The sequence below is a fragment of the Corvus moneduloides genome, chromosome 2, assembly GCF_009650955.1.
Source record: "Corvus moneduloides isolate bCorMon1 chromosome 2, bCorMon1.pri, whole genome shotgun sequence".
NCBI lineage: Eukaryota > Metazoa > Chordata > Aves > Passeriformes > Corvidae > Corvus > Corvus moneduloides.
Genome location: NC_045477.1, coordinates 47302788 through 47327603, shown reverse-complemented (window position 1 = coordinate 47327603; position 24816 = coordinate 47302788). Strand labels below are relative to the sequence as shown.

General features: G+C 44.4%; 1 protein-coding gene and 1 long non-coding RNA gene across 3 annotated transcripts; one reads left to right on the top strand and one right to left on the bottom strand.

Annotated features, from left to right (window-relative positions):
• Positions 1-1798: 1798 nt before the first annotated feature.
• On the bottom strand, positions 1799-8359 carry LOC116439640. The gene is made up of 2 exons (XR_004238219.1): positions 8037-8359; positions 1799-5742 (listed from the first exon to the last, which is right to left on the bottom strand). It is a non-coding gene; the product is annotated as an uncharacterized LOC116439640 (long non-coding RNA).
• Positions 8360-8501: 142 nt separating this feature from the next.
• AMER2 (APC membrane recruitment protein 2) lies at positions 8502-23615 on the top strand. 2 transcript variants are annotated; one of them, XR_004238218.1, is made up of 3 exons: positions 8502-10823; positions 20157-20361; positions 23500-23615. XR_004238218.1 is itself a non-coding variant. In XM_032099447.1 (2 exons), exons 1-2 carry the CDS (start codon positions 8596-8598, stop codon positions 10450-10452), a joined length of 1683 nt encoding a protein of 560 aa, XP_031955338.1. In that variant the 5' UTR covers positions 8502-8595; the 3' UTR covers positions 10453-18816. The 2 variants fall into 2 exon arrangements, 1 of the variants encoding a protein (XP_031955338.1); XM_032099447.1 differs by lacking the exons at positions 20157-20361; positions 23500-23615 and having other exon boundaries at positions 8502-9400; positions 9575-18816.
• The last annotated feature ends 1201 nt before the right edge of the window (positions 23616-24816 follow it).

The following is a 24816-nucleotide window of genomic DNA, read 5'->3' as shown; positions in this document are numbered from 1 at the left end:
TCGCGTGTCCCACACAATGCTCCTTGGTGAGAGCCGGGCGTCAGGGACCGGCATCGAAATGGGATCAGTGGAAGTGCTGTGTGCAAAATTAATCGTGTGCTTCCCCACAAGCCACCAGCACCCCCGCCACTGCCTCCAACTAACGAGCTCACCGATGTGCATCGAGGCAGAGTTTCTAGAAAGAACAAGTGGGGTCGGATTGCTTTAGAAACCCTCACAGCTCTGAGGGACCAACACAACCAAAATTCAGGTTGCATCAAGCCTTTCCCATGGTGTGACCTTGGCCAGAGTCCCAGTCCTGCAAACTCATGACCACCTTAGTAGCTCCTCCAGTGCAAGAAAAAGGCACTGCCATGTGCACATACATTGAGCAACGCACATGCTTGCTTTAGAGATGATGGAAAATGTCTTATTTCTGCATAACAATGTTTTTCCCAAATGGAAAATCTGAAAACTGAAAAATGTTAGTTGATATGTTTGGGAAAGTGAGGAAATAAATACCATGAGTATCAAAACATTTAGAGAGGGGCTGATTTGAGCAAACTTAGGTGTTTTTCTCTGAACATTTAACTCGAGCTCAGAGTTTTTAGGGTAAGATTCACTTCATCCACCCATAAAAAAACAGGTGAAACAGGTCACATAAACTGCACCCTAAGAATACCTATCTTTTGGTACATTAAAGAAAGGGGATTTAGGCTAACTATGTGAGATGCAGCTGTTTACTCTGCAGCTGGTTAAAGCATGGGGAGACAAAACCTACGTTTTGGTTTGAGACAGATGGAAGCCACTGGTTCCTAAAGGTTTGCAAGGCATGGCCTGGTTTTGTGTGGCATCTTATAGCCAACCCTTTTGTAAGTTGCTGAGACGTACTCTATTTCAAACACAAAATATATAGTGTGTATCTGCATACAGGAGTAGTTGCAGTTTTGGGGCTCTTAAAATAATCCTGTGAGTGAATTTTATCATTAGCTTTGGGAATCTGTCATAATAAAAATCACAATTCTTTCTCTCTTTTCCCACCATGTTCCAAGACACAGATTTGGTCCCAAAGCATTTCAGTAATTCCCTTGCAGCCTGTGTATTTCACACATGCTCAGGTGTCTTTTTTCTTTCACACTTGGCCTCTGAGTCCTTTCATCTGAGCCCAAAGACTTCCACATGTTACCACGGTGCTGGCACCCAACTGCCCTGACCCATGTTCTGCTCAGGGCCTGGCTGCTTTATACAAAGTGAAATGAGGGGAGAGGAGGGAAGTGAGACAGAACACTCCTTAAATCAAATAATGTATCTATCCATAATTGTAATGAAAGGACTTTAAAAAAATTTATCTGTCAGCTGAATCTCACAAAATCTCACCTTGTTAGCAAATTGGATAAGTAATTCTTACTTTAAAAAAAAGATCACATCTATCTAGGTATCCTATTTAGGGAAGCTGAATGTTTAATTAAGGTCCCAATTCTGACTTTTTCACCTACTGACACTAATCAGAGGTATTTCTGCTGAAGTAAATGGAAAGATCAGAGATAGTACAAAGGTGAGGAAAAAACTCAGGCATCCACAACGTGATTAAAGTTTTCTAAATGCTTACCTCTCAATAAAAGTGTCTCAGCAGAATTTTTCTCTAAAAATCATGCTCAACTGCATCTCAGCTGTTTGAAAAACATATTCTGACCCAGTATTCCCCATGGTCCCCCTTAATCTGCTTATACTCCTGTTTGGGCTTTTAATTAAAGATAGTGGGGAAGACCCATCCCTCCTGTGGTACCATTGTCTGTCAGGTCTGCTGAGTCTGCACAGCCAAGATTTTATTTTCATTTATTTTTGAAGTAGAAAAACTTAACTAGTACAATTAGAAATAAAATTTGAGTTTTTATTATGCCTCAGATACTGCAAATATCCAAAGAAAAATGATTGTATGTCCATCTATCCTGTTTATGGGATATTTTTTTTTTTACCTTCCTCTTCAGTTCAGTATATGGTAGAAAATAAACTCTAAACATTTCCAGTAATTACAGTGCAAGTAAAGCTGGGATTGGACTGGGTTAATTCTTAGAGGTTCTAGCTATACTGTTCCAGCAGGATTAAAAGGTTTTGGGTTTTAAATGCAGAGGGCTAGGGCACTAACATATTATTAATTAGAAGTAAATCTGTCCCTTGGGGGACTACATGCAGTGCTTTCATTTTTAATTTGTATTTAGCTTTAAGACAAATGATGGATATTTCCCCTCTTTCAGTTTCTCAGTTGTTTCCTTATTTTGCTGTAATCCTTTTGTTTTGCATTGGGAAGAACAGTTGGATAACACAGAGAAAGTGTGCAGAGAATTGATTTTTTTCAATCTGTTGACTGAACTGGAAAACATTCAATAATTTTCTTTGGGGTGTAGATCATGTTCTGCTTCATTTTGGGAGGGTTACTGTTATTTTCCTATTTTGCTCTTTAAAACAGCAAAATATAAGCCATTTATACAGAAATGTTGTTTTGACAACAAAAAACTCTACAAAAATCTTGCAGGAGCTACTCTATCCTCATCCTTTCTGAGTTCAGATGGTTTATTTGATTTCAGAAACCCCATGATTGTTTTGCCCAGCCCGAACATCCATTTCTTGCTGAATTTCTTTTTTTTCCTCTCTGAAGTTGCACCCAGAAGGGATGCTGGGGCTGACGGACATTGATAAAAGCAAACCTCACAGTGGCCACAGGATTCCTTTCACATGCAGAGAAGTTGTCGGCCTTTGCTGCAAGGATGTTACCAGTGAGGACAAGTATTCCTCCCCATGAAGTCCTCACTTAGGAGGTCTCAGGTCTAACACACGGTCTTCCAGGCTCTTGAAATGACACTTCTTCCTGTTTTGGCTAGACTGAGCCAGTGTTTAAACATATGAAAAGTTAGTGGCTGTTTTCTTCTTTCCTCCACTTCTGTGCCATGGAAGGGCATGATTGTTACCTATTCAAGATTCTGTACCTCAGCTCGTTTGGTGCAGTTTCTTGGAGATTTAGAGGACGTTCTGGTTACTTAAATTATACAGCTTTGCAGCGGGCACTTTCAAATTCTATAAATTTGGGGAGTTTAGACATAATTTTCTGAAAATAGAGTCCAGGTCTCTATTTTGGGAAACAGGTCTTGTTCTGCTCACTGAACACTTCCCAGTACTGCAGCTCTTCATCCAATAAAACACAGTAATGACAGTTTATTATCTCCCAGGAGGCTGGAGATATACATTACAGGGACATGCCCATCTCCTAGTCATGATGAACTTTGCTGTCTGTACATTTCACTGATACCAGATTTTGCTGGTGACAGTTTTGCATGTGTTAATCGGGCAGTTTCTGGAGAGCATGAAGCCTGTGTGGAGATGACAGTCTGATAGAGTTTCTTCACTTTATCCCTCATCTTCTACTTGCTGCTCTTTACTCTTCCTTTCATATACTGCATTTTTTTGATACCTTTAAGAACTTTTTTCCCTGAGATATCCCCAAATTTGGACTGTCTTGAGTGAGGGCTGGACAGACTCTGGTCATGCTGAACTGCACATCTCTGGTCTTTATGCCTCGGTAGCTGGGGAAAGTTTGGTTTGAGGAAAGGATATGGAAAATGGTCTGACCTGGAAAAACAGAGGTAGAAGTAACAAAGCAAATGGTTCCAAAGAGGTCTTAGCTGCTGCTGCTGCATGAGCTGGAGAGGGAGGAAGGAAATATGTGGTATTAGAGGACATGGATCTGTTGGGAGACAAATACAAACAAGTGGCAAATGTTAGAGATCCAGACACTTTTCCCCTTTACCTGTACAAGCCACTGATACGTGTTACAGCAAGAATGCTCACATGGAAAATAAAGAGGGATTCTTTAATTCCCCATTTCTTTTTCTGAATTTTTTTACTGGTTTTCATTCTTCTCTTTTTCCAGTCCCAGTGGCTCCCTAAGCAGATTTTAAGATATCAGTGGAGATCTGACACTACTTACGTCTCTCTTAATGAGCCCATTGATTTAGTAATCCAGAAAACAGCACTCCTCCATTTTCTGGCACTGTAATGCATTGAAGAGTTTAACTGTGCAGTAGCACACCTAATCATGTAAAAAGTAACTGCTGTGTTCAAAGTAACTTTTCAGGTAGTGGGCCTGTTTTCCCCATGGACATGTTATTGCTCCGGGCCTCCCTGCACTCATCCTTAAATTCTAGATCCTGGCAAGGTAATTATTTATTGCTTTCTAAAAGCCTGCTGACTTTCTCCCATTACCAGCTGGGGCCTAGATGCAGGCACTGTGCCAGCCAAAGTCTTGCAATTCACATTCTGTGATTTAAATTCACTGCTTATCATTAAGAAGACCTACAAGTTTTAAATTGATGTAGCATCTTTGAGCCCCATGAATTATATATGCATATGTACAATTAACAGTGGTACTCAATGGTTTTAAAGGTCTTTTCTGACTGGAACAATTCTATGATCCTGTAGTATATGTGGTGGGTGAAATACAACCACAGAGAATGCTAACTAAAAAAAATATGTAAAGCACTTCAGCAAAAAACCAGGTAAACGCTGGCTTAAAACTGAGCTTATGTTGAGAGGGCTGCTCCTGACTCTCTGGAGTCACTGAAGCTTCACAGGAATGAAGCGTGAAGTGAAAAACTCCTGCAGAGGCATTCTAATACCTCTGTCCTGTCACCCTGTGCCCAGTGCTCCCATTCAGCATGTGAGGCAGCTTTGAAATACCAAAAAACTGGGGCTTCTGTCAAAATGAGGTACAAGATGGTTTGCTACCTGTCACTCCCATCACTAATTCATACATGATGAATCCTAGGATGTTATTCAGTATTCATTCTGTGCCACAGACTGCAGTCTTTGGGGCAACTGAGAGCATCTGTGTGGTATAATGACTGGGGAGAAAGCAGGGTGAGGCTCTGCTGCAGAAGTGCCCCTGCAGCTTCACCACTCCATAGGGATTGAGGCTGGGACAGGACTGCGGCACCCGTGAGTCACTGGAGAAGGTACCGTCGTGAGAAATGAGTAAAGCCGTAGCTTCCTGAGGATCACGGCACAGGTCAGTGATGGAGCCAGGAAGGAGAGCTGGACCAGCACTCTGTGACAGTAACCTTCAATCAGCAGCCCAAAATAGCTGTAGGGTATGTCCAGGAAACAAGGAGAGGCTAGCCTTCATGACAAAGTCCTTAATCTCTGTAAAGAAATGTATACCTATAAATGCTACATTTTTTGTATTACGCTTTTTTGCATAGTTTTTTATATAGTGTTTCTTATCTGGTTTTCTTCATTCATACTCAATCTAAACATGAAAAAAATCCACCTTGGAGAACAGACCCTTTTGGTATCCCCTTCAGCTAGAACAAAACCTGCTGGTGTGGCTGTGCCATGCAGCTCAGCATGGGAGCTCTTCCACCATAGCTGATGGCCCTCAGGCTAAGACAGGGGAATGCAGTAGAAACAGCTCTTCCATCCACAGCGGCTCAGCTGCCCCTCTTCTGCATGTCATCAGGAGCTCCCTGCTGGCTCCGAGTCTCTCTGTGCTTTTAAATTAGAGCTCCTCGTTTGTTTTCACTTTGCAAGGTGTCTGTCAGTTGTTCTTCCCTCTTGCCAGGCATGCAGAGTTATGACATTTTTCACTGTCAGAAGCACACTTCCATTTCAGACTTACAGAGATGAAGGGAAGCCATAAAGAAATCCCTGCCGTAATTCAGGGGACTGAAAAGCATGTCATAAGTTCATGATGAATCCATGGATGTCTTCAGGCTAAAACAAAATGTTAAAAGATAAAAAATGGGAATATTTAATTTGTCACTTTCAAAATTCAGTGCTTTACCATTTCATTTTAGAATGACTATCCATTTCCAGAGGTACTTCAAGGTTATTTAAATAATATTTTTTAAAGTGCAAAAAGTATTGAAACCAAATGTGTAGAAAAAAAAATCAATTTGTCAAAACATTTCCCAAGTTGTAATTTCAGGTTGACTTCAAGTCATTTTCCTCCCTTAACAGCTGGATTTTAAGCTGGCTGAAAACAAGCTGAAAGTCTGCCCTTTCTGTCACAGCCACAAATATTGACACAAAAAGAAAGAAGGCACAATAAGTTGTCTGTTCCATACAGCTGTGATGCATTAAGTCATCTCTCCTCTGCCTTTTGTATCTCTGAGTCTCCTTCCATTGGACCCAATGCTTGTAAGAAGAACTGGCCACATATAAAGGGTTGGTGAAATCTGGCAAAGCACCAGGATGAAAGTGCAAAAACTGAGAATTTCAATCATGTGGCCAAGTCTTACTTGTTAGTATTTTCACCCATTTTTTCCCAGATACATGATCAGGGTTTGTTCTTTCAAATTTCAAAAGTATGCCTGGCTCTTTGTATTAGCATTTTCTCAAGAGCATTTAGTATTCTCTCTTTTTTATCAAGTTTCCTTCATCTGTGTAAAGAGCAGAAATATGACCACGTAATGGGGAAACTCATGACTTGGTACAATTGATGGAGGCACAGTCAAGGTGAGGAGCTTGCACCTCTGGGTCAAAGTTCTGGTCTGTCTCCTGTCTCTGTGGCTTCTGGGTGCTGGGCACGTTTACAAACTGTACTCTGCAAAATGTAACTCACTCCTCCTCCTCCAGCCAATATTTTGGCTTCTGCCTCATCTGTCCTTTCCTCTGTCTCTTGCAGAAGACAGAAGAAACCTGTAAGTTGAATGCTGTGCTCGCTCATATTGCTCTTACTGAACACTTCTAATTCTGTATGCAAATGGCACTTTTAATACATGAACAGGACTAAATTCACTGGATAAATTATTCACAACAGATAATTCAACCTGCTCTCATGGGAGAGTGCAGTGAATGTCTGATGATGTTTAAAAAACACCCAAACCCACAACTAATTCTTCCAGCCAGTGAAGTCAATGGCAAAGCCTTTTACTGATTTCAAAGGGAGCCCAATGCCAGTGGGCCCACACATGACTTCTCTTTAGTGGTTCTCACTTGCATTTAGAGCTTAAACCCAGACAAGTGGTTCTGTATTGAGGAGCCCATACTAGTGCTGTATGGCACAGCTGGGCTGCCAGGGCACGGGCACTATTAGAGCTCTGGGTGAAAGCAGGTCTTCTCTGCAGCTCTAGTGCAGAGAACTGCCCCAAGCTAAAATAACCCAGCTGAGAGACAGCTGGGTGTTCAGCGAGTCTGGAGCCCAGGATGAGTTGTTTTGGCCAGGTTTGTCTAGTTTGGAGAAAATGAGACTAAGAGGCCACCTCTCTGCTCTCCACCGCTCCCTAAGAAGGGAAAGCAGAGAGGGAGGTGTTGAGCTCTTTTCTCTGGTATCCAGTGACAGGATGCATGGGAATGATTCAAAGCTGCACCAAGGGAGGTTCAGACTGGACATTAGGAAGCCTTTCTTTAGTGAGAGGGTGGTAAACACTGAAACAGACTTTCTAAAGGGGTGGTTGATGCCCCAAGCCTGTCAGTGTTTCATAGGTATTTGGACAATACCCCTAATAATGTGCTTTCAGCCATTAGGTCAGGCACTTGGTCTGGATGATCGCTATAGGTTCCTTCCAGCTGAACTGCTCTATTCTATTCTGTTCTGTTCTGTTCCGTTCCATTCCATTCTTACTTGGGATAGATTTGCAGCCAGTTAGGAGTTTTGTGCTCAGGGTGACACCAGCCACCCTGATGTGACTGGACGGCTGGCCATCATCCCTGGTAGCAATTCGACATGGGCATGATTTGGGTGCCGTGACTGTGTGCAGTGGATGCAGGGGCCGGGAAAAGGTTTGTGTGGGGGCTGCCACCGTCCTCCCCCTCCATGGCAGGGGAGGCGACTGGGGTGAGGGCTGGGCTGTGCCCCAGCTTGTACCACTGCTCCCCTCTGGTCGTCGGCAGTGGGCACATGTGGCCCCGGGCACTGAGAAGAAAGAGGGACACAGGGACGGTGCGAGTCGTCCTGGTGAGGTGGGAGATGGGAAAGCAGGGGGAGAAGGGAGAACTTAGCATCCTTTACTTCTGCCCCCGGGAGTATTTACGTACCGGGTTCGGTCTGTGTTCCATCTACCCACCCGCCTGTCCCTGCCGTGTGGTGCACTGGCACCTGTAGACCGCCACCAGCCCCCAGCGCCCCCGTCCCCCGCTTTCTGTCAGCGCTGCGAGCTCTTCGCTGCATCCCCCAGCCCATGGCTTCAGTCACGCAATGCCCGCGGTCCAGAGCGCGGTGCGACCGTGCCGGCAGGACACAGCGGCGATGCAGAACGCTCTCATAAATAAAAGCCGAGCTCTGCCCGCCCGGGCGCGGCACTCTCCCGGGGCACCCGAGAGCCCGGCTGTACGTAGGAGAGGCGGCGGGCGGTGGGCAGGGGCCGCGTTATGTAAGGGCCGCGGGGCGGGGGCGCTGCGGCGGCGCGGGGCGGCTCGGAACGAGCGGCGGCGGCCGCCTGGCGCGGGCCCGCGGCGGCGGGGGCAAAGCGGCTTATCCCGCTCCCTCCCTCCCTCCCTCCGCCGGGTTGCCATGGAGACGGGCGGGCGGCGGCGGCGGGGCTGTCACTGAGGGATCGCACCGCGCTCCGCGGCGGAGGGGAAGCCGCGGCGGCGGCGGCAGCGGCAGCAGCGGCAGAGGCAGAAATGGACTCGCACTGCGACTGTGCCGAGCCCCCGGCCGCCGAGCAGCCGTCGGGGAGGATTAACAAAACCGCCTTCAAGCTTTTCAGGAGGAGGAAGTCCGGGGGCACCATGCCGAGCATCTTCGGGGTGCGGAGCAGAGGCGGGGAGGGGAAGGGCGCCGGCAAGCCGGGAATGGTGCGGAGCCGGACGCACGACGGCTTGGCCGACGCCGTGCTGGAGAGCAGCAAGAAGGAGGAACCGGGCGGCGGCGACCCGCAGAGCCGCGAGGCGCAGGAGCGGCCGGCCGGCAGCCTCGGCGGCCCCGCCAGCAGCGCGGTGGCCAAGTCGCACAGCTTCTTCTCGCTGCTGAGGAAGAACGGCAGGCAGGCGGAGGGCGCGGAGCCGCGGGCCGGCGGCAGACAAAAGAAGGGGCTGAAGGGGATCTTCAGCAGCATGCGGTGGCACAGAAAGGACAAAATCGGCAAGGAGGAGAGGGGGGAAACCTCGGACATTCCGTCCGGCCTTATCATGCCGGGGTCCCTGACCGCCAGCCTGGAGTGCATCAAGGAGGAGACGCCGAAACCTTTGTCTGAGAGCCCGAGCGGCGCGGGAGACGCCGGGCCGGAGCCGCCGCGGGAGAAGCGCAGCGGCGAGGCGCCCGCCGCGGCCCAGGAGCCCGAGGCGGGCGGCGCGGAGCCGCGGGCCAGCAGCCCCCCGCCCCGGGAGGAGCCGCCCGCCGCCGTGCGGCCACCCGAGGAGCTCAGCCGGGAGCGACCGGAGCCGGCCGCCGGAGAGGTTGGGACTGCCAAGGATGCGGCGATAACAGGTGACATTCCAATAACGACTATCCCCCCTGTTGAACCTCACTGTGATAGCGGTCAAGAGACGGCAGCCGCCCCTGACCCTTCCTCTGTTGATCCACCCTCAGAGCAATCGATTGATCGTATTTGTTTGATGTTTGCTGACGTGACTTCACTGAAAAGCTTTGACTCTCTTACAGGCTGCGGAGATATTATTGCGGACCATGAGGAGGATGTGGGCGGCGGGAGTGGCGTCTGCGAGAAGAGCACCCCCGGGCCCAGCAAGCTGGGTGCCACCAAGAAGCACCCCACCATGGTGGCCTACCAGGGAGGAGGGGAGGAGATGGCCAGCCCCGACCAGGTGGATGATACCTGCCTGCAGGAGTTCTGGGATATGCTGTCGCAGGCAGACGAGACTCAGACACAAGGAGGAGGAAGTGGAGGAGGGACAAAGAAGCCCGAGGGGTTGAAGGAAACCCGAGGTACTGATGGGGCCCAGAATAGGGTCGTGGTGAAACGTGGTGGCCTCCACCAGATAACCATTCACCTGAACCACAAAGAGGAGCAGAAGGGCAGGGAAAAGGAGCAGCTCGAGGGCATCCCAAACAGTGATGAGGGCTACTGGGATTCCACCACCCCTGGTCCCGAGGAAGATAGTTCTGCAAGCATCCAGAAGGAGACCATTCCCAGGGATATCTACAGTGGGGATGCTCTTTACGACCTCTATGCTGAGCCGGATGAGAACCCACCAGCGGGGCCTACGAATGAAGAAGTCCCCAGTGTGCCACGCTCCAAGCCTGTGTCTCCAATAACGACTGTGAGCTCACTGAAAACACCCTCAAGCACAGCCAAGGACTCCAAGATACCCATCAGCATTAAACACCTTTCGTCGCATCCCGCCAGCCATGGAGCAGATGCCAGTAACAGCCATCACGTCGCACACCATCACCTGGCCAAAAGTGAGATGCACAGAACAAAAATCCCCGTCTCCAAAGTACTAGTACGCCGGGTCAGTAACAGGGGCGTAGCAGGGACAACGGTGAAAACTGCCACGTACCAGGACAGTGCCAAAAAGTAGTTGGGTAAGAGGTGGAGACAAAGACAGAGAACAAAGTCATTGTGGGAAAGTCTGCATAGGAGACCACAGAAAATGAATTAATTTTGCATCACCTGAAGAAAGTCACCTAAAAGGCTTCCTTCGCTGTACTCCATGGGCCTGCACTTCTGAGTCTCTTCTTACTAGACTGTATGGCTAAATATAAAAAGTCAACTTCTTTTTGAGCACTTTTTTTACATTTGTATCTTTTTTCTGCAACACTAAACACTGGGGAGGTTCATTTTTACATGCCTTTCTGGAAGCAGGACTTGGATTATGACGATTCTTCCTCTTGCAAAGCAGCGTCATGAGTTCTTCAAGGGAACAGAGTTACAAGAGGAGCGACATGAGAGGTTCTCCAATACACTTATCTTTTAATCATTTCTCGGGGAGGAGTAGAGGGTGGGTGCCTGGCTGGCTCTGGAAATGATGTTTGCTCTACAAGATATTGGAAAAAATGCCAAGCAGAAAACAACCCACCTAACAGGTATTTTACCTGCTGTAGGAACGAGAACACTGCTCAGCAGCAGACTTGATTGACTTGTGTGCAGGAGATAAAACTAAGGAATTAGGTGGACTTGTCTAACAGGAAAACATATTTTTGTTTGTCTGTCTGTCTGGTTGGTTTTGATCTGGTCTGATGTAAATGGATAACAGAGACACCTGACATAGGTTCAGATGTTTACATCACTACTCGTCCGATAATGCATACAATCAGGTTCAGGGAAACATTTTACTAAATGCCAATATATACACACTGTCCAAATTTATACAATAACTTGCTCGCCGTGTGTAAATATATATGTGTTTTAGCAGATTTTTTATATATAAAAAAAAAATCACCTGTCCTTATTACCTAGAGTTTAAGCAAGAGTTAGTTTTTATAGGTAGATAATTTTACAATTCTAAAAGGATAGAACTTTGTGTAAGTACCTTAAATTAGAGAAAAACTCTGGTTTGTATGGGCTCATGCATCCCCAGATAAGTAAGTCTGAAGTGCTGATCTTATTCCAGTGGCACATTCCATGGCTCAGAGCTGATGTTCTGACAGCACTGCCACTGCAAACCTCTATTTTCAGGGGTTTAGACAAAGTTGCTCTGGGCTTAAACCTTACCGAGAAGGAACCCAGCAAAGAAATGTGTTTTTTAAGTATTATTTTTTAAAATATATAAAATTAGTTTTTGACTATTTAAAGAAAGTTTGGGTTCTTGTTGCTTTTTATTTTCATTCTCAATAATGTCAGAATAATTTTACTTTAAGAGAGAAAAAATATGGTAAGCTAGTGGTACATAAAAAGGTCTGATGAGCTTGGATCTTAGGAGAAATGTATTAATGGCCATGACATTTTTGAATGGTGGCTACTGTACATGGGCATTGGAAACATTTCAAAGAAATATAATAGGGTTTTAATGTGCCTGAGGACATATTTTTATGATACACTGAAAAAGCTCTAAAAATCACTGAAATCTAAAGGTAAATGTTATGTATTTACAAAATATTTTGATATAAGTATTTAATCATCAGACCACAGTTAATATAAAATATATGCTCCAGTGTATCCAAAAAATAATATACATTTTAAAAATATACATGTCTATATTATGCAGAGAATCCTAAATTCACATCATTGAAGCTAATGGGTCTGATCTTACATAGCAGTTGGTTTTATTGTCTCTTAAATTTAAAGGAAAAAAAAGGAAAATAAATATACAGAATATACATTTGAAGGATATTAAGGTTATAGGCAAACCATAAAAAGCTAGGAAATACCATAATACAAATTGTATATATGTATATGCATGATTCATGGTTCACTGGGGAAATGACCTTAAAGTCATGAAGGTGAAATTGGCATCCAGTTTTGAAATTGCTGCAGAATTTAATACTGAGTTGCAGCACCCCAGTGAAAGTGTTAGTTTCCCTGACCATCCCCTGTTTTCATGGTTTAAGAACCTTAATACACTTCAAAGAGGAGAATTTTGTGTTTTCTTTCTGACGTGTCCGTGTGTGGTTCCCTGTGTGCCCACTCACACAGACGTGTTGTACATATGCATGTGCGGCGAGCACACAGCTCCTGGCAGGGTCTGTGCGCCCGCGAAGGCGCTTCCTGTGCACACTCACACTCGTGTGAGCACTCCCACGCACAGGCTGGGGGCTGTGCTCGAGATCTGCCTCCAAACATGCTGGCAATGGTTTTCTTTGCCTGAGAAAGGGATTTGCATTTGGTCTGACTCCACTTGTGCATTTTAGAAAGTCAAAGCTGAAACACCCTCAAAAGGATGTATGTACAGAACACGGAATATTGTCCTGCTCCTCAGCCCTAAACATGACATTCCTTTTCCCGTCCTTTTGTTTTTGTTTGACTGTAAGGGATGCATCTTTCCTTGCACAACAGCTCTGCAGAAAAATCATAATTCCCCATTTTGTTCTAAGGACAAATTGTGCTGAGAAATTCTATAGGGTACTGGAAGTTGAGAGGGAGGGAGGATGTGGTGGTAGTACCATAAAAACTGGAAACACTGAGTACAGGTAATAGGAGTGGTGGGTCTTTAAACCCACTAGGACATACCAGCTGCCATCTCTACAGGACTTGTGTGTGTCAAATTATTCATCATATGTGTTTTGTTTGCATTGTGGCATGTCTGTATTGAGAAATCAATAGTGTGACACTAAGCTTAACTCCCTCTCACTTAACCACTAACACGAATCATCATTAAAATGCTTTGGCTTCCCTTCATTCTTCTCTCTCTCCTTTGTTTTCTGCCACATATTTCCTCCATCCTCTGCATGGTGGCGGGTGGCCTCCTCCTCAGTGCTAACCCCTGGAGCGAGGAGCCCTGGGCTGGCAGCGGAGCGTGGGTGGGAGGGCAGCTGCTCAGCCCAGGTGCTCCCCAGCCGCTCCCTCAAGCTTTCTGTCACATACCCAGTGAAAGTACATTTTGCAAATCTCTTGGCGGTTTGTTTGGCTGCTTGCTATGTACATATTTTAAGGACAATCATATCCTTAAAAGGAAAATGGGAAAGTAGCTGGTAGTAGGGTGTCAGTGTTTTGAATCATTGCGACATACTGACGTCGATTCAGGGTAATGGTTGTGTGAGAGTAAAGATACAATTTAATGTTCAAATTAACTTTGTATTTCTGAAAATCACTTTTGTCTTCAAGCCATCTATGTTTTTTATTTTGAAAGGTAATAGAAGATCCAATATTTACTAAGGCTTTCAATTTTCATACAAATATATTTGTGTAACTCCACACAATGCCTAAAACAATCATTGAAAGGAGGTTCAAAGGCTTTCTTTAGACCTATATATAATTCCTGAAAGATCCCTGTAAAATACTGTGAGATGCCTAAGAACAAACAGTTAATGGCTTGCTGGGTTTAAAGGCTGAGACATAAAGAGGTAATGGTCCTGAGGCATTTTGTGGTAGCTTGCATTCTTATTTATGTTACTCTGTTCAAGCATATATTTTCCTTGGCTTTGGTAGGTATTGAGGTAGAAATGGTGTTCTGAGCCCCAAAGATAACATTCCCAACGCTGTCATTGTTTTGATTTTCTTAAAGAATATTGTTTTTTATTTGTTTCATTTGTTATTTGGTTGTCTGAATGATGCTTTGTAATTATCAGCTGTATGTCGTTCACAAAGGATTTTATAGATCAGGACTTGGTATTTAGTTATGTGTATTCTTTGCACTTTCAGGTCCCTACTGGTAAATTTTGTATGTTCTTAGGATTTTTCTATATATTGCGTAGTGTTTTATAGCTATCTACAGTGATTTCAGTGGTATACACTCCTGTGTATCAGCACAAAAGATTTCTTTCAGTAGCATGAAGTTATGTTTTTGTGGACTTGTTTTGTCATGATAGGAGCTAAGTTTCTTGTACTAAATGTGTGGCCTGCAACAGACATAAAAGGTCTCATTTTCCATGTAGCGTGTATGCATTTTGCTCTTGCCAGTAATAGGACTCAAACGCTTGTAGTATATTTCAGAAGAAATTTCATGACTAGAATAAGAAAAAACTATGTTCAGTCTTATTCCATCAATAACCAGCATTTTTTCCTCCACTGTGAATATCCTCACTGCCACTCAGGGTAGTAGAGGACTGAATTTCAAAAATTACGTGCATAGATGTACACTATGAAAATTAATTCACTGATTATTTTTTAATGACTCTTACTAAATTATTTATCTAAGCTAAGCGAATATTGCACCAAAGTCTTAAAACATCTGATACAGATGGCATTTTCAGTAAGATGCTATGAGTGCAGATGAGCCAAATTAACAGGCTTTGCTTAGCAAAGCAAAACCTTGTTGTTTCTTAAATTTGTAGTACTGACTGAGCTTGCAGATCAAAGGGAGCCATTGATTCTGCTATGTGGCCATGCACCGAGGTTTTTCTTTCCCTGCGCTAATGGACTACGTTCAGCAAAGGCTTTTCAGGAAGATAATGGTATGAAAGGGACAGATCACAGTAACAATAGCCACTTACAAGACAGATGGTTACCCAACAGCCGCAACGGGGAATTCTAGGCAAGGTGGCCTGAAAATGTATTTTCATAGTTACTGATATGAAAGGCTGAGGCTTCTGTCTTGGAAAAACAAATTGACACCAACTCAAAGACACTGCAGAAATTAGTCTTGGCAGAGTTTACACATGACAGCTTCTGCAGGGTTTCTTTTTCGTTTTTATTTTGGCTTTTCTTCCCCCCCCCCCCCCCCCCCCCCCTTGTTTATGTTTTTATTATGGTGACATAACCCCACGTGTCCGAGCAGAACTGCACAACAACTGACTCTTCTGAGAGTCAGTGCTGAGAATACCCTGTCAGCTGTCCCCAGTGGCCTGGGACTGGTTCCTGCTGAACATCCCTCCCTTCCACTGAGGGATGGGAGGGATGGGATGATAAGATTCCCTTGTCATGAGTCCACGTGCTGTTTACTGTGAGCAGGAGGTATCTCAGTCTGTCTTGCTGTTTGTTTTCAGGGGACAGTTTATTTTTAATTTAACTCACAGGAATTTTTTACTCATCATTAGTTCATATCTTGTCTTCCTTGTGAGCATCTCGGGTGGGAACATTCAGCACTGATTTGATGTTTCCTAGGTCCATTTCACATAGAGAGAAATGGAAGAACTTGTCATATGCAAAGGAATAATAGCTATAACCACTTGAGCCACATCATGGGGGCCTTTATCCCTGCAAAAGCAGGTTGTTAAAACTCTTCTTGCCTTAGAAGGCTTTTCCCCCGAAACAGTGAGTACTATTGCCTAGGACCCTTTTTTTCCCCTCTATATCTCTCATTCCTTCTCAGCCATACTGCAGTTGCTTGGGAAACTGAGATTTTTGATCTAGCCTTCCAGCTAGAAAAGAGGAGCTGCTGCCAGTATACCTCCTCTTCAGGAGGTCTTTGTTTCAACTTCTTGGTCTTGAAAAAAATTATATCCTCCTCAGAATAAGAGGGAAAGATACCTGCTATGTGATCTCATACACGAGTGAGGATGTTGAGTGGTATTTTCCTGTTGTGGACAATTTAGTGAATGTAGCAGGGAAGCAGGTCACTCTTGTAGGAAAGCCCAGGAGCTGTTTGTTATGGAGACTGTGCCCAGATTTTCTTTATCTTTGGTAAGAACTGCTTTCCTTTTTCCTTTCTGTACATACTTAAAAAAATAGAGCCAAAGTTGTAGTACAGAGAGGAAAAGGTTATGCACCTCACAGGGCAAGAAGTTTAAACTGCCAGGCTGAAAGGCTTCTGGTAGCAATGGCTAACAGAAGATTGCTTTGCCTACTTTGATATCACATCCAAGCAATGCTCTGCAATAAAAGCTAATCCAGCTATGGCCACGAAGTGAGAAAATTGGCATTTGCCAACAGGACAATCTCTTTCTATGGTCCAGTTCTGCTGTGGCAAAGCTGCCACTGACTCCAATATGAACTGGCAGAGGTTGTTAATCTCTTAATTGTAAGGAAATAGAAAGTGTTTCTTAAACAAGTCTTCCTTTTTTTTTTTTTAAGATTAACATTTTTCAGGTGTTTGTGCAGTCTTTTATATAACTGTGGTAGTGTTTTCACTGATCTGAATGCAAAACATGTCTTTCCATTGTTTTTCATCTTAACAAGCTGCACTCCTGCACATAACTCCAGTGCTCAGCATGTTTAAATTACAGCTAACACAATCACTGCCTTCCTTAATTTAACTCTTGATGGCAAAAACAGGACCAGATTCTTTCCAGAGCTCTAAACCCCCTGCTTATTTTGTCATTGTTCATGTTTTTGATATGGTAACTAATGAAGCCTCCCTTTAATTATTGCACAGCCACATTTTAAATGTGTCATTAGGGAGAAGGTATGTGGGGACTGAATGGTAAGATCTTTAACAGCTTTTTATTATTTTGGATGATGTTGCATCAAAACAGTTGCTAAATCAGTATCAGGTTGTTTCCATGGGCTTTTTATGCAGATGCATTGGAAGCTTTGAACATAATGTGCTCGTAAAAGAAAATTGCTTATATCTGCTTTGAATTAAGGCTGACCTTAAAATGTGATTCTCGGTTAATGACAGCAGGGGGGAAGGTGTGTCCCAACTCACCTGCACCCTGTGGACTGGGGGAGCAAGGCACCCTAAGTCACCGGCAGAATTTGCTGTCTGATCTTGCCATGTGGTGCCAGCAGAGGGGTGCAAGGTGTTGCCATGTGGAGGTGTCAGCCCTGGACAGCAGCAGGAAAAGGCAGGGTGGGGGTGCTGTGCTGGGGTGGGAGTGCTGATAGGGCATCTGGGAGATGGGATGAAAGCCTTGTGGAAAAAGAAAGTTGTGCGTATGCCTAAAAAATCTGTATCCTTTTTTTCTTGCACTGTTGCTTGCTGGGGTTGCTGTGTTACACTGGGTTAGGAGCTAGCGTGAGTTCGGGCGTACTGAAGCCAGCACTCCTGCAGGTGGACTACTGTGTGACTGCTCTCATCCACACCTGAGCAGTGCCCAGTGTCTTGGTTTCTAAAGGCAGTTTCAGCACAGAAGCATCCACAAGTCCCCTGTAGCCCATCACTGTGGCATCTCACTGCTCTCCCATCCTCATTTTGCCAGGAAGATGCAAAGACCCAAGCCATAGGCAGAGTGGTGAGCTCTGACTGCTCCCTTGCAGCAGGAGGAGGAGAAGTGGGGAGGGGGTGTAAGACACATTGTGCAGCAGCACCAACAAGTACTAAGCAACATCATCCTGCATTTCAAAAGGGGGAGCAAGACTAAAGTGGTTGCTTTTTCATAAAATTAAAATAAATCCTCTGCCATGAGTGAAATTGTAATTTGTCTATGTAATATAGATAATATCTCATTCCACCAGTATTCTCTCTGAAATCAGTGGATCTGTTAGTGCTGTTGGTTTTTATTGAGTGAAGAGCCCATAACTTGGCTCCATCTGAACTTTCCCTGCTCTGTTTTTTAATAGACTGTCTCAGAAAAGTTCTGGTGGTGAAGCTTGGGGTCCTGTTAAAATGGGGGATGAAGTATGAAGGTATGAATACGGGTGATGGAAAATACAGATTCAATAAACCCAGAAAATACAGCATGGCTTTAGACTTTTATGACAACCCAACTCTGCTTAAACATCCTGGTGTGCCTGAGGAAAGGGTAGCAGGGACTGCATCGGACAAACCAACTCAGTGTTTCCTGCATGCTGAAGGGGACACGTGTGTCCTGTTAGAAGTCACTCAGCCTGTTTCTATAGGATGAGATATAGCTGACAGATCATGGTTAATTACAATATTTCCTTGTATTTTTTGTGTCAGCCACCTCCTGTAAGGTAGCATACGACCTATTTGAGATAACGAGTGAGTAAAGCCAGAACTCCCCACTCTTCTCATCTAAAAGGTTTGGTAATAATCTGGTGAGTCTGGGTGCACCAACTTTTTCATAATGAAAGCTCACAACATTCCAAGGGGTGTTTTTATAACAGACTGTTAGACACACTCTGCTCCTTTCCACCTCTACAAACTTTGATGAGTACATGTCTCCTCGAATCACTGTATTCTTAATGTATTTACAACCTAACTGATAGCAATAGGTGTCTTTCTTCCCGGGCAGTTCACAAGGATATACTAATCAGTGTTTGTTATATTTTTAATTCTGTAAATATTTATTTTGGTACTCTCTGTATTTATTAGCACTGATTCTGGTGTTTGCTTATGTGTCACTGTAAATGTTGATGGTTTCAATAGTCTTGCTTCTAATGAATGTAAGGAACTCAGACTAACTGCACTTTTCTTCCATTCAAAAATCTTAACAGTGAAAAATATTCCCACTGTCATGTGTTATAATGAAAACAGTCAATAAAATCAGTTGTCACTTTTCATCGATGAATGTGAAGGTTGCTTTTTGATGTTCAAGTTAGAGCCAATCTATTCAGTGCACTGGAAAATACTAGGCTTTTCAAAGCAAGACATTAGGGAGTTATGTCTCCAAAACAGCATAAAAGAGAATATCTGGGCATGTGTGCAATTTCATTTTCATGTAGAAATGCTTTTAGCAGTTTTACTAATAACATCATAGAAGAGCGAAACTTAATTTGTTACTTAAAGGAGGATTTTCAGAAATGAGAGTTTTGGTCTTCTGGTCTTCTGTTTCATCAGCATGTGGTTTTTGTTTGGTTTTGGATTTTTTTTCCTTTAAACCACTTACACAATGAAATGGACTGAGTTTCATTTTGTTTTTCAAATCAACTTTGTTTTCTGATTTTCCTGGTTGAGAAGCAAGCAGGGAATCTTGTTCTTTTGGCACAAATTGACTTTGGAGTTGCAGTTTTGGCGTGACGGTTAGAAAATGCAGTCTGCAGTAAGCTACATTTCCCACCTTTAAAAGTCACTTCCTTTCTATGACTGTTAAATTACATTTATTAGAACCTCTGGTTTGCAACTTTCTCTAAATTTTTTGCAAGCTGAACATGCATAAAGCATCTGCTTTCGAGTTGAGTTTTAATCCTTATGTTTATTTACTTCGCTGAGCTTAGTAGCACTGCCTAGTTAAAGGTTCTCCCATGGAATATACTGAGCCAGCCAGAGTGAGAACTGGAATAAAATCTGCTCAATAGTTTTCAAAGAACAACAAAGCAAAAGGCATGAAAAGTTCATTAATGCTAGTTAGGAGCAGGACATGGTGACACAATCAATCCTATGCTCACAAAAGCGTAACTCCTCTTTCCAGTAGTTGGAATGAGGCTGAAGAAATGTTTTCCCAGTGGTTTAGTGCACAAACAGTTTTGCATTCAGGCCCTCTCAGTCTGAGTCCGCTATTGCACGTTCCTGTCTTTTATCCCATGCATCTGAAAGCAGAAGAGTTTAATTTCTCTGCCAGAGAAGGTTTAAATTCTCTGCCACACAGATTGCCTAGTGATTGCCTCGCTTGAGTCCAAGTATAGGTACTGGCATATTGGGGGACAAAGGGATTTCAATGAAGTGTGGGGCAAATGTATGGCAACCTCATGAACCTTGATAACTGTAGATCTGCATGATGCAGCTGTTAACACCTTCCACAAACCCAGATGACTGTAATCTGGCGGATCCAATGTGACAGAAAAAAATTGAAAAATCTCCTGAAACCAGACTTGGCCCAAGTATTCTTTTTGAAATCAAAATGAATTTTCTAATATTGAGCTAAAAGTCCCTTCCTGATTCAAACCAAAATCGATCATTCCCAACAGTACATCTCTACGACTTTCAAGGCCACCTTACTGGAAAAGTGTTTGCAATGGGAGTGAGGACCTGGAAATCTCCCCGTGACCTATACATTGAAGGTGAATGTTCCATCCAAAATCTATCAAGCAACAAAGAGAAGATAATATTCTTGACTCTGAATAATTGGTAAGGAGTGTTGGCAAGTGTAATGGACCAGTCAACTGACCATGAGTGAGTACTAGTCTAATTTTAAATCCTTTCCTTTGAATCATGGTATTTTTGCCTTTCAAAGTCATTGTACAGGAGTTGTTTACTAGGAGCTCATATTGAGCAGATGCCTGCTCCTACCTACCACATTGCACATCTGCTTCCAATTAAAACCATTCCACAGTGCCCTGAGGGGGATGGGGAGGAGGCTCCAAAATTCTTCAAAGGGTTATTTCAGCAGCCAGGGATGCTCCTATGGCAGCTGAGGACCAAGAAACTGCTTCATCTCTAATGACATCCCTGTTTATGCTCTGCAAAGACCCTTAGCACTTAGATCAGGTATTCACTTAGACCTTGGGAACAGGAGGTCTCCTGTTCTGACTAATGAAGGAGACTTGTCCTTGATCATTATGTGTATATTTTCCAGCTTAAGACAAATGCAATGAGTCTCTTAAGTACAATTCCCTGCAGCTACTCCAAAGACTAACAAATTACCCATGCTGAGGCTTCGTCCTTATGCAAAGTCCCTTCACAAAGTGCCTCTGTACAGCACTCCCATGTGAATGCCAGGGGAGAGGTGACCTAGAGCCAAGGGTGCCACCAGAGAGGGGAGGGAGGGCTTGTGCCTTCTGATGGAGCACTGTCCTGGAGCAGGGTGGTCCGGGTCCTTCTTCCACTGCTTCCTTTCCTGACTTAGAGAAGTCTGCAGGTGCCACATTTTAAAGTCAGATCCACAAAATCAGCTGCACCCAGCGGTGTTGCTGCTCAGAACCTGTGGTCTGAAGTTTTATGATCAAATTTCACTATCATTTAAGTGCTTGCACTGAGCAGGCTCAGAAGCATTGCATGGCTGGGTCTGCTGTCCCATGTGTCACAGTGGGAGTCGCGGATGGCTCTTCCTCTGGCCTCATCACCCTTCTGTTGGTGTCACTTGAAACCCTTAAGTCCCTTGGACAGAGAAGAGACTTGAATAAAGATTCTCCAGCGTCTTGAATGAGCAGAGTACCTCTGAAAAAGAGAGAACCTCTGAAAAAATTGAATACCAGAGCCTGGGTAGAATCGTGGAGGTGGTGGGAGAGGCTGAGGCTGTGAAACCTGGGGCAGCCAGAAGCCTTGCAGGCAGCAGTGTCCTCTTTTGCTTCACAGGGAGATGGTTGCCTCCAGGACACCAATGTGGCTCAACGTGCTTCAAGAGCATATTCAGTTGTAGGCTAGCGTGGGAACAAATGGTGCTGAGCTCCTTGCATGGAGCTAGGAACATCCAGGGTGATATGTGGAATGCAAAGAAAGCAAAAATCCCATGACCAAACAGTTTTTTAAGGACAGAGATTATGTATGTCATGTAAAGCAAATCTGTCCCACTCCTGTCCGGCTTCATTTGTTCACCTGAAAAGACAAAAACACAGCCTAATTTTACAAGGAAATCCATTTGAATGAATAAAGGCAAATGCGTCTTAGTAAATATGAGTAGGGAAAAACCTCCTTTTGATTATGGTTGTGAAGACACTGATCACAATCTAAAGAGGACATGAAAAAATCATCTGCTCTACTAAAGTAATGTAGAGGATCAGAAAAATGTTGAAAACAATCAAAAGGATTGTTCTGAGTATTTCTTAAGGAAAAGTAAAGACAGATAAGAATTTAGCTAGTCTTGGTCTATGTTTACACTTGGGATATATTGAATCTACATCCGTCTTTTTCTGACTTTCTACCTTTCACATTCTGCACTAATAGAGTTTGTTTACTGACAGATAACAAATTTCACAAAAATGCAGCACTTATAGTGAAGAAATCACTCCTGCTACTCTTTTGCTTATAGATGTCTTTTTTTCCCCTGTTAACTAATTAAGTTTTTGATCCTCCCAATTAGACCACATCCAGTCATTATCATGCCAGATTTAGTGTCTGATTACGCAGCTGCTTCGTCTGAACAGCCTCATTCAAATCAGTAAGAAATGCTCCTATGCAGCAACTGCAGAAATGGTGCCTGCATCCTTTTCTGAGCTGCCTATTGCTGCTTTCTTGAGGGCTTAACACATTTATGTCTATCATCACTACATGCTGTTAAATTTGCCTGGTTTTTTTCCTAGGGTCTGACAGAAAATAACATAAATACACATGTTTTATGGAAAAACAGTAGGACGAGATTACAGAGACAAGTTAATCTTGATTCTTTCTCAAGATGTAACGTATTCAGACCGATTTAAAATAAATGACTGTATCGGAAAACAAACCAGACATCAGAGCACAAGCATAAAGGCAAATGCCAGCCCCTGGCTCTGACACGACCAGGGTCCTCAGTCCGAGCTATGAAACCTCATATTTCTGCCTCAGCGCAGGCAAACACACAGCACTATTTATAGCACAGCCTTTTCCTACCCTTCTGGTAGAATAGGCTTCATAGGAGGATTTACATGACTAACCAAAAGCAAAAGCCTTTTGTCTTTCATTTCCATAAGAGAAGGCCAGTGTTAAGCTGGTGTTCCTTGGGCTGAATTACAGAAAATATCAGTTACTAGAAAACCAGTTACTAATTCAAAGGCATCTGTTACCATGGCATAGGCCTTCTCTTCCCTTTTCATGCCCCAGATTTAGCACCAATGATGGGAGCTTAGAGAAAGCTCAAAAAGAACAGTTCTTACCTCTGAAAAAAAAAACATAGTCGAGGAAGACCACATGTTTTCATGGCAACTAAGGAGTAAAGGGTTAAGACCTAGGAGATGGCTCTGAACCAATAAACAGCACAAAAGACTCCTATTAGCAAATCAAGAGCCCAATGTGTTCTCATTTCCCCCCTTGTATCTTCAATTAAACCCTTTGGGCCACAAAGTTACTGTTCCTGCCAAGGACAACAATCAGCACGGGTGATTATTTTAGATTCTGCTACATACCCTGAAGTCTTGGGAAAATGAAAACCAACCTTCCTTTCACCCTCTGATCCGATTTCCAGGGCAGGGCAGGCCCATCAGCTACTCCCCATCCTTTCATCATGCAGTGCCAGCTGTGAGCACCCAGGCTCCCCCCTGAGATGTGACTTTCTCACAGTTGCCTGCCTCTTCCTGCCTTCCAGATGGCAGCAGGGTTCTTAACAAGCTCCCCAATTTCTCTTTCCCCCTTGGGACTCCATTTCAGTGTTATCTTGTCACATCTGTTTTTTTCCAGTTGGATGATGTGCAGGAGCACGAGTTATGCTTCCTCCAGAGGTTACCAACCTGCAGCTCCCATGGCCTGCCAGACCTCCCCTCTGCAGAAGTGCTCTCATGCAGTAAGGATCGCTAATGCTCTGCTGTGCCCCAGCTGCCAGCAGAGGTAAGGAGCACTTTGCTGAGGTTTGTAGGCTGCTTGTTTCCTTGTCTTGTTCTGCATCACTGAACTTACTCTTTCCTCCCTGGGGCTTTTCTGCAGGGCTTCTCCAGGCCCCCCGGTGCTGTTGTGGGGCTGTTTAACATGGCTCAGGAAGGAGAATGGCTGCAGAACAGGGCAGAGAATTGGAGTCAGGCTGTGATATCCTTTCACAGATGTCCTCCTGTGACCTTCAGTGCAGAACCACACCCCTTTGCTTTTTCCACATCTAAATGGGGATTGTCAGCCTTCCAGGGGAGAGGTTTCATGTGGCCAAATTCTTCAAATTTTGTGCCACTGCAAGTGATTTATTTAGGATGTCTTCACACTGCTGTGGACCGCCAGTGGAGAGCCTCTCCAGGTTGTGTGTGCTGGAGCCACAGCCCCACGGTGCCAACACACCAGACAGAAGGAAGGCATGGGCATCTGAAGAAACTGAGCCCAACCTGAGGAAATGTGTGCAGGTGGAAAAGGCACTTGCAGGACCAAAGAACACCTGAGTTTTAGTCCTGCTTCTCCCACTCTCCTACTGCCTGCTTGCATGTGAACCAACCTCCCTCCTTGCTGGGCATTTGCACAGTGTAAATGTCACTTGTTGGAATGTCTTCTGCTCCAGCTACTCAAGCGTGGTGCAGGAGAGCAGCCCAGTTAGTGTCTGCTGTTTCTGTCCCAGCTTGTGCTAACTCCAGGGACCGCTCTCCTCCATGACTCAAAGGTTTGATGCAAGTTAGCTCCATGATACTCTTCATCTGGAGAGCTCCAGGGGCGACATGTGTGGTAAGTTCCCAGCTCTCACCTTCCCCTGCTGCAGCTGTGACCAGTGCCTTTGGAGTGGCTTTTACAGCACACTTCCACCGAGGACCCGTGACATGGGTCCCCCACGAGAAGGGCTTGTGTGCTGCACAGGCACTCTGGCTCTCAGGCTCTGACCCCGCTCTTGGTGGTGACAGGTGCGAGCTTCACAAGTTGCTCAGGCTGGGAGAGGATCAGCTCTCTGCAGAGGGTTTTTGAACCCCTTGTGTGTTAGACAAGCTACAGTGCTTACAAGGCATAACTTCAACCACTGTACAATTTATAATTTCCTTTAATTTCTTGAAGCACTCTAATTTTTACACTGTTGTGAAAGGATCTTTGTTT